This window comes from Chaetura pelagica, unplaced genomic scaffold (assembly GCF_000747805.2).
Source record: "Chaetura pelagica isolate M959 unplaced genomic scaffold, ChaPel_1.0 scaffold172, whole genome shotgun sequence".
NCBI lineage: Eukaryota > Metazoa > Chordata > Aves > Apodiformes > Apodidae > Chaetura > Chaetura pelagica.
The window spans coordinates 107034-116295 of record NW_009952433.1 but is presented as its reverse complement, the minus strand read 5'-3'; the positions used below and the strand labels follow the sequence as shown (position 1 = coordinate 116295).

General features: G+C 56.5%; 2 protein-coding genes across 2 annotated transcripts in view; one reads left to right on the top strand and one right to left on the bottom strand.

The window, feature by feature from the left end:
- The window catches only part of CD14 (CD14 molecule), a 9348-nt gene extending 1196 nt beyond the window's left edge, over positions 1-8152 (bottom strand). The window contains exons 1-8 of the mRNA XM_010008292.1: positions 8139-8152; positions 5777-6862; positions 2772-2805; positions 1872-1919; positions 1250-1375; positions 1000-1077; positions 302-408; positions 60-173 (exon numbers count right to left, since the gene is read on the bottom strand). Coding sequence (XP_010006594.1) covers positions 60-173; positions 302-408; positions 1000-1077; positions 1250-1375; positions 1872-1919; positions 2772-2805; positions 5777-6862; positions 8139-8152 — 1607 coding nt within the window. The remainder of the gene's footprint in view (positions 1-59; positions 174-301; positions 409-999; positions 1078-1249; positions 1376-1871; positions 1920-2771; positions 2806-5776; positions 6863-8138) is intronic.
- A 738-nt stretch (positions 8153-8890) lies between these two features.
- TMCO6 (transmembrane and coiled-coil domains 6) overlaps positions 8891-9262 on the top strand; it is a 13011-nt gene continuing 12639 nt past the window's right edge. The window contains exon 1 of the mRNA XM_010008291.1: positions 8891-8939. Within this exon, the coding sequence (XP_010006593.1) occupies positions 8891-8939 (49 nt within the window). The remainder of the gene's footprint in view (positions 8940-9262) is intronic.

Here is a 9262-nt window from a genome sequence, read left to right as displayed (position 1 = left end):
CGCCAGCCCCACGGCCTCAGCCCGTCCCAATCCCACGGGATATCGGCCACATCCCTCACCCCTGCCCGTCTGTGGGGGGCTGCAGCTCCAGGACGGCCCCCAGCCCCCAGGCATAGACACTGATGGCAGCCTGGGCGTCGGGCACGGCGATTTCCATCGCCTCCTCCACCATCCTGGAAGCCGGGAGAGGCAAGAGGCAGAGAGGAGGGTCACATCCACCTCCTCCTGCACGCCCAGGCCCCATGCCCTGTGCTCTTTGGCCAGCCCCATGCTCAGTGCTGGGGTCCCACCAGGTACCTACAGGCCCAGGGGTGCAACATCCAGCACTTGCAGGGCTCGGCCGTCGGGACGGAGCAGGTCCCGGGCTGTGTCGGGGGCACAGACCTGGAATGAGGCTGCGTGAGGAGGCTGTGCAGGAAGAAGGGGCTGCTGGCACACACCAGCTCACTGGTGGCTGTGCCCAAGTAAGGGCTGGGAAGGGAGAGATCTCGGGGTCCCTTCCAGCCTTTCTAGCTCCAGGGCCAGGGAAAGGCAGAGCCCTGGGAATGCCAGAGCCCTGTGTGCAGCTGGCAGGTCCCTGGCAGCATCCTAGGGCCTCAGGGCAGTGCCCAGCGGGGACAGGAGCTGGCACATCAGATGGCACAACAGGGCATCTCTGCCAACCCAGCACAGGCTGGAGGGACCTGCAGGCCACGGAGAGCAGTGGCTGGCAGAAGAGTCCAGGCACAGGTGGGCAGGGGGTGTCAGAGAGCTCCCCTTTCCCACCGTGCTGCAGAAGCCTAGAAGATGCCCCATGGGCAGCCCAGGCTTCCCATGTCTGGGAAGTCCTGCAGAGAGGTGAGAAAACCTGGGATCCAAAAGTCTCCAGCCCCTGGTCACCCTCCAGTGCAGGGGACCAGGTGCCAGTGCTGGGGCAATACGTGTCCCTTGGCACAGAAGGGTCTGGCAGAGGGGGACAGGACCCTCACCCCAGGCACCCCAGCAGTGCCCCTGCCCTACCTGCACCAGGCTGACCGTGTGCAGGCACAGGGCATCAGCCCCCACGGCCTCCAGCTCTTGGAAGACAGTGTCGATCACCTGGGGACGAGCTGGTCAAGCTGAGAGCCCCTGGTTCTTGGCCCCCAGGGCTGGGTCTCACACCCGTACCAGCAGGGCTGGGGTCAGCTGAATGGCCCAGGAGCCCAGCACTATGCAGTGGCACTGTCACCTCCCCCTGTCACCTCTCCCCTGCCATGCCCTGTGCCCTCACCTGCCAGATGATGCTCTGGAATGGGAGCTGAGTCCCAGGGCCATGAGGGTCCCACAGCAGCAGGGACACGCTGTAGCCAAGGGGAAGCAGGGCCAGCTGGGGTCTTGCCAACTCCAGGACCTTTTCCTGGCAGGAGAGATGGAGTCAGCAGAGCAAGGATGGTGTGGCACAGCCAGCATGGCCTGGCACAGACAGCCCAGTGCAGGTGGCCCAGCACAGAGGGCATTGGCACGGGTCAGAGAGCACGACACAGGTGGGATGGCACGGGTAGCCTGGCACAGATAGCCCAGGATGGATGGCACAGTTCACATATGGCACGGATGGGATGGGTGGCATGGATGTCATGGTACGGGGGGCACAGGCACAGACAACATGGCACAGCACAGCAGCCACGTCCCAGTGCCCAGGAGGAAACAGAGAAGGGGTGAGAGACACCAGCAAAGCCACACACAGGGCCAAGCCCCATGTCCCCATCCCTGACTGCCACACCTGAGGAGCTGGCAGTGGTGCCCAGTGCCTTTGGGACCACAGCTGGGTGCCCCAGCCCACAGCTTGGGCCAGCGTGTCCCTGGCTCTTTGGCTGGGGACAGAGGTGCAGAAGAAGGTCTTGGACCCACAGTACCTGCCCTGTGTCCAAGTGGAAGATGCCATCGACAGTCAAGCAGCTGTCCTGGCTCAGGAAAAGGAGGGAGGGTGATAAGGTGCAGGTTTTTCTCCATCACAGTCCGACCAGTGCAGGCTAAAGGAGGGACTGGGCACACTGGGAGATCCCCTCCCTTCCCCTGCTACCAGGTAGCCCCCAGGAGCTCCCCACCAGAGAGGCCTGAGGGGCTGTAGGGCAGGGTGAGCCCAAGATCTCAGCACCCATCTGGGTCCTGAGCACGGCAGGTGGCTGGGACAGGGCTCCCTGCTCCTGCCTGGTCCCCTGGGGACCCTCATGCCCTTAATGCCCATGTCCCTGCCCCTCTCACCTGAGCTTCCTTCCCAGCCAAGAGCAGCTGCAGGGGGTCTTCACTGCTGGCCACCCAGCCTGGCCCTGGGAACACCGAGTGAGGGGTGGTGCAGGGGTCACCCCCCAGCCTGGGGCCAAGTGCTGGGTCTCCACATCATCCCTTAGCCCTCCTGCTGTGACCAGGGTCCTCAGAGCCCCCAGAATGGGGAGACACCCCCTCCCCATCCCCATGCCCAAGCCAAGCCCCCCCAGCATGGCCAGCAGTCCCAGGGCCACCACGGCTGTGGCTGCCACCCTAGCCCAGTTCCCAGACATAGGGGCAAATGTCCCCAGCCCCAGCTGTACCTGCTGCCTGGTGGATTGCCACTGCTGTTCGTACCCACACATCCTGCCCGGCCTGCAGGGACACCAAGCAGAGCAGGGATGAGCTGGGTCCTGCCCCACGCACCCAGCACCTGCCAGGAGCTGGATGAAGCCCAGGGAGCTGGGCAGTTCCTGGCTGTGCCACACCAAAACAGGGGACAGAGCCCTCCAAACCACCCTGTGATGTCCCCCCGTGGTGGCACTCACCTGCCCAGCGTCCATGGCAGCCCCTGAGCTGCTGCTGGGACAGGGCAGGGGATGGGGTTACAGGGGGGGTGGAGGGATTGTGTTTCTCTGCATTATTAACAAGTGTTGGGCAGGAGTCCAGCCTGGAGGCTCCATCCTCCTGGCCAAGGAGTCAGCTGGGTCATGGGAGGCAGGTGGGTGCTGGGACCCACTCACACCACTGGCATGCTCCTGGCTCCAAGAGGGACACCTGTTCAAGCTGGGGATGGGAGATGAGGGACCTTGGATGATTGTGAAGGTTCTTCTAGAAACCAGAGGCAACTACAAACCACAGAATCACAGCTACTGGAGATCAGTCAGGGCAGGAAAGCACAAAAGGAAATGTTGAAGCTGAGGACCTGTGTGGTATATAGAAATGCAGCCTGTGGGAGACAGGAGGGAGGTCCTAGGACATCCCCTGCCCCTTGCCCTTGGGCAGGAGGAGGAGATGCACTTGTGTCCCTGAGTCTGCCAGCAGTGCAGAGGGAGGTCACAGGCTGCCCCTGCCCCCCTCAGCCCCTGCCTGCACAGGCCTCAGGTGTGGCTGTGACCCCAGGCTGGCCATGACCCCCCGTGGCAGGTGGGGCAGAGCTGGGTGTGCTCAGGGAAAGCAAATCCCAGGATCCACGGGGATTTCACCTTCCTCATCCCTAAGGTGGCACTTGCTGCTCCCCAGGGCGCACACAGACCCACACGGGCACCCATCTCACCACCAGCATCCCAGGGAGGAACGGGTGCCCCATCCCTCCCCTCCAGCTGCTCAGGGTGGGAGCAGGAGGGTGGCACAACCCGTGTGCCCCCAGACACCCAGCAGACCCCCCAGCCCATCAGGGGTCCCAGGCTGGACCCCGGGCTCTGCCTCACCAGGGAGGGATCTTCACCCATTGAGGTCCTGGGCAAAACAGACTCAACTTGGGGAAAAATAATACTTTAATTTCTCACTAATCAAACCCCCCCAGGACACAGACACCCCCAGAGCAGGGCTTACACAGGGAGTAATGATAAATAGGAAATGTTGGCAAACTCCTTATAATCAAAGTTACTGTGCTTCGCTGAAGTACAACAGTACCACTGTCATGCACTGAATACTGCTGAAAGCTTTCACTGTCTTTTCCTGCTTTCTTCTATAGACATTCAAATTCCCTATCATGTCATTCACTGCCTACAAGCTTTATTAATTTTACTTGTTCTTTATTTGCAATGGTCTTGTTCTGGACTAAATTATCTTTTCTTTGACCAGCTCTGCTGTATCTTCCATTTTTACCTGTCCCACATTAACTTGTGTGAGACTTTACTGGGATAAGAGCAGCTAAAGGGGCTTTGGCTTCTGTGTTGTCTTGCCCCTCACTGCCCTAATCTAGGAATATACATGAAGACTCCTTTTTTTTCTGCACTGGTAAAGATGAAACTCCAAAAGAAGAACTATTTATACTACTTGCATTAGAGTGACGAACTTCAGCTTCCCTTTCAAACAGAAGGTGTGAATGTTTATGTGGGAATGAAGAAGCTGCTATTCAGCCCAAGAAATGAAATAGTGAAGCTAGTACTAACAAAACTGTTTACTGATGGTGACATAGTACAGGAAAAGCCCATGAGTAATTTATTTTTATTGACCTGGCAATCAAGATATTGAGAAAAAACTTTTTTTTTTTTTTTTTTTTTTTTAAGAGTATTCTTGGATGGCTTTCAGTTACAAACTTCATCATCTGACGTGGAAGTAGAAGGGGCTGAAGCCTATCCCCCCATTCTCTAATTTCTGCTTCTGACATCCTTGTGGAGGTTGCTTCTCAAAACACTTCTCTTCTGCTTTTGGCTGTTGTAAGATTTGTTTGTGGATGCATAGCATTCACCTCCACCCCTGACCCCTATGAATTTGGCTCCCCGTTGGAGCCCTGGCAGCTGGCTACCTGTCAGAGATTTAATGGAAGGATCCTGCCGTCATCCATTTCAAACTCTCTGAGCAGGAAAACGAGACGGGGGTTTCATATTTCAAAGAACAACAGAACTCATGGATGGTTTTTAAAATTGAGACTCAGGCTGCAGGAGTCATTAAATATAATTCTGCTTTGCTTCTAGACTGTGAAATCAAACAGCACAGGCAATAGGAGGAATATTTGCTCACTTATGGTACATGTGCAATTTTTGCAGATTGGTTGGCTTCACTCTGCAACTTACTATAAAAAAGACATAAAAATATCATTGACGTGTCTGGTATTGTGCTGAAAAAATCCCATGCTAAAATATGTTGGTGAGCTTTTTCTTCATTGATATTCAGACTCTAAAACTTTTTTTTTTTTTTTCTGAGACTGTTGATAGTTCATCGGAGAGACTGCACAGCTTGAAAACAATCTTGTTTTTGACTAAGTGAACAATATTTTATTTGAAAGATCTGGTATGAAAAGAATTAATTTTCACCATTGTCCAGACTGGTAATGAAAAAGCCATAAATGTTTGGAATTATTTAGAAGACTCCAAGACCATACTCCAAAAATCTTGGCTCCATGCTCACCACAAAAGCCAAGTTTTCACTAAATTCACAAAATTAAACTCGGGACATTGTCTTTCACTTTATGATTGAAAAAAATATTACAAAATACCCCTGCTCTACTCATGACCTATAAAAGGGAAACTGTTTTTATCCAGTTCAGCACATCTAACCTTCACAAAACACAAACTCCAAAATATGGAATCAGCCATCTTAAATACAACAGTGTACACCCAAACTGAAATTCAAGTTATTGGGTTTTTTTAGGATGCCTAACCAGAAGGACACATGCACATGTAATCTTTTGTTATGGTCTCTGGACGATGCTGATTTGTTCCAGTAAGAAATGTGGAGTATTTGAGTACAATTTCATTACTTAAGCAAAAGGCTCATTGTTAATGGAGATTAATGTGTTGCATTTAAGGAGTTAATTTCACAATTATACCATTTACATGCCACTGGTAGCTGAAGAAAGAAAGGCTGGTTTACTAATGCAAAATACCAAAAGAATTTCTGATACTTCCCCCGCAGGTGCCCCAGGAGCTTCAGCTCAGCCCAGGGCAGCTCCGCGATGGAGTTGTTGTTGAGGTGCAGGGTGTCCAGCGAGGGGCAGTTCCCGACGGGGGGGGCAGCCCGCAGCAGGTTATGGCTCAGGAACAGCTTCTTCAGGGAGCTGAGGGAGATGTCGACGGCGAGGAGGTGGTTGCAGCTCAAATCCAGCACTTCCAGGCGGGGGGGCAGAGGGGTGAGAACCTCAGCCAAGGCAGTGTTGGACAAGTTGAAAATCCGGAGGGATATTGGCCACCGGCAGGAGGAGGACGGGGCTGCCACGAGCGTGTTCTGGCTGAGATCAAGGTGCTGCAGCTCGGGCAGCTGCTGCAGGCTTTCACACACCCTGTGCTGGGATGTCAGGTTGTTGCTTTGCAGAATGAGTACCCGGAGCTGCGGGAAAGCCCCCCGGCAGAAGGCAGGCGTCAGGCTCTCATCCCCAAGGCTGTTCTGTGCCATGTCCAGGGAGCGCAGGGCTCTGAGCTCCCTCCCGATGGCACAGGGCAGGCTGGTGACCCGGGAGCCAGTGCCTGCCAGCTCCTGCAGGGTGTCCAGCCAGCTGCTCAGGCTGGAGAAGTCCTGCTCACGGCCCTCCAGGGGGGCAGCTGTCACATTGTGGAAGTGCAGCGACAATATGGGCAAGCTCTGGCCGGCCATGTCCTCCCAGTTGCCTCTCCCCTTGAAGGTGCAGCTCTCAAACACCAGCTCCTGCACTTGGGTGTAGGAGAAGAACCTCAGGACCCGAGCGAGGAGTATCTCAGGCACGAGGAGATCAGCAAAAACTATTTTCCTGATGACAAGGGAGCCCAGCATGTCGATGGTGGAAGAATCCAGGCCGGTGATGGGGAAGGCTGCGTATCTCTCCAGCTCTCCCCCCCGGAATTCCACGACAGAGGCTGCGAGGCACTGGATGACGCTGCCTGCAGTTTGCTGGGTCAGGTTGTAGCACACGCAGCGCTCCTCGGTGCGGTTGAAGAAACACCTGCCTTCCACTCCCAACAGCCCCAGCAGGAGAACAGCCACACTCCCGGCCAGCCACCTAGAAACGAGGAGAGCAGCGCTGACAGGCAGCGCCCTGGTGGCAGCTGCGGGAACCGCGTGGATCCCGGGGGCTGCGGGGCTGGCGTGGGCAGGTCCAGCCCCAGGGGCCACCCCTCAGGACACAGCGCTGCCCCCATCCCTCCTGCCCAACTGCCCTTTAGCCCTGGCCCAGCACCCCGGCTCTGCACCCTGTGACTCAGGCACAGCTCAAACAACCGGTGAATAATGACCAGGGCAAGGGGAAATGGCCTGAAGCTGCACCAGGGCAGGTTTAGGCTGGGTATTAGAAAGAATTTCTTTACCAAAGGAGTGGTTGGGCAGTGGAACAGGCAGGCCAGAGAGGAGGTGGAGGCACCACACCTGGAAGTATTTTAAAGAAATGTAGATGTGGTGCTTAGTGACATGATTTAAGCCCTGAGTGGGTAAATCACGTTATAGCAGGGGGATTCAGGTTGTGGTTGGACTTGATGATCCTCAAGGTCCCTTCCAACCAGGATGATTCTATGAAACACCTGAGAGCTCCACCTGAGCCACAGGCTCCTCGGGAGGGAGTTGGTGGCTCTGCTCTCACCCCACCCCAGGAGCAGGGCCAGGCTCTGTGCTCCTCTGCCCGGGCTGCCCTGCTGCAGGATCCTGTTCTGAAGAGGAAATGCTGAGGATCAGGGGAAACTAAAAATGCTGAGTGACAGACAGGAAGATGTACCAGCCGACCACAGGATGGGAGAACCTCGGCTCTCTTTTCCTTCTCTGCATGGTGCTCTGCAATCTGGGGCAGGAAATTGCAACAGAGGGCTTCATTTATTTTTTTTTCTGTCCCAGCAACTTGAATCATTACCAGCACCATAAGGGGACAGCAGGAAATAACTTCTGAGGGTCTGTATGAACCCCTGTCAGCACCGAGCCCAGCTCTGCTGCCCAGCTGGCAGGACAGCCCTGTCAACAGGTTGCAGAAAAGCGGAGGGTGAAGATGAAAGGCTCAGAAGAATGTGCTGACTCAGCTCTATGCCAGCACACAGGCACAGCGGTGCCGTGGGGTCTCTGGGGTCTCTGGGGTCTCCAGTCCAACCCCCTGCCCTGCCCCCCCGGCAGGCACAGCCCTTGCCGGCCTCGGCTCAAGCACCCGCGCCCACGGAGCTCTCCCTACCTTGTGGGGGCCATCCCGGGGCTGCAGCAGCAGGGGAAGCTGTGGTGCAGCACCTGCAGAGCTCCCCTCACGGACAGGGCAGCACGAAGCGCCTCGGCTCAAGCACCCGCGCCCACGGAGCTCTCCCTACCTTGTGGGGGCCATCCCGGGGCTGCAGCAGCAGGGGAAGCTGTGGTGCAGCACCTGCCGAGCTCCCCTCACGGACAGGGCAGCACGAAGCAGTGCAGGAGCTGCCCGGTGACTCAGCGGCCGCCGGGTGAGACCTGAGCTCCTGCGGGTGTTTTCCAGCTGCGGCGGTTGCATCTGCAGCCCCGCACTGAGGGGCAGGCGGGGGGGGCACCACGGGCAGGCTCCGGGCGCTGTCCCTGCCCGTCCTCCTGGGCAGGACGGGCTGTGCCGAGGGAACCACGCAGCAACCTCCCGAGTCACTTCTGCTTCACTTCCCTGCAGCAGGAGGATTTTGCAGCTGCCCGCGGGCTGGGAAGGGTTTTGGTCGAGGTACGAGCGCTGCTCACTGTCCTAGGCAGGATGAGGGCAGAGCGTCAGGGTGTCTCTAAATACACTCTCAAGACCAGCCCAAACGTACCTCTGCTTCGAGATGCTCTGGGCTTGCTGTGCCTCAGAGCCCAGTGGGTGCTGAGCACCCTGCAGTGCAGAAGAAGAGGGGACTGTCATACCTGGTACCCAGACCATCCCCAGACACCTGTGTCCCACCTAGGATGGGGATGGAACGAGTTCCCACCCACAATGTGCACAGCCCAGGGCTTCTTGGCACCTCTTCACCCAAGGTTGGCTTCTTTGGCAAGCTGGCTACTGGGCTTGGCCAAGTCACATCACTTGCCCTGTGCTCCCCTGGCAGCTGGTGCTGGTGCCCACACCAAGATGTTCATGCTCTCCACCAGCAAGCAGAGACCACCAAGCATTTGGAAAGGTCTGTCAGGGGTTTTTTTCTTCCCCAGGTATTTCTTTGCCTGTGTCGGATTTCAAAAAGTGTTTCAGAAAGGCAAAGAAACTGCAGGGCTAGAAGGTGCAATTCCCAGTTTCTTGCATTTAATGCAGCATTAGAGAGAGACACCATCAGTGTGACAAGAGCTGGGGCAGGAGCTGCCCCCTGGCACCCCACTGCTGGGATGGGTGGAGGGAAGGTCTCCTTTTGGTCACCATATCTACTGCAGCTCATGCCCTTGCTCCTGGCATCTCAGGTGGAGCCCTGCACTGCTCTGCTGCCTCTCCTTCAGCAGGGTCACCACTCTC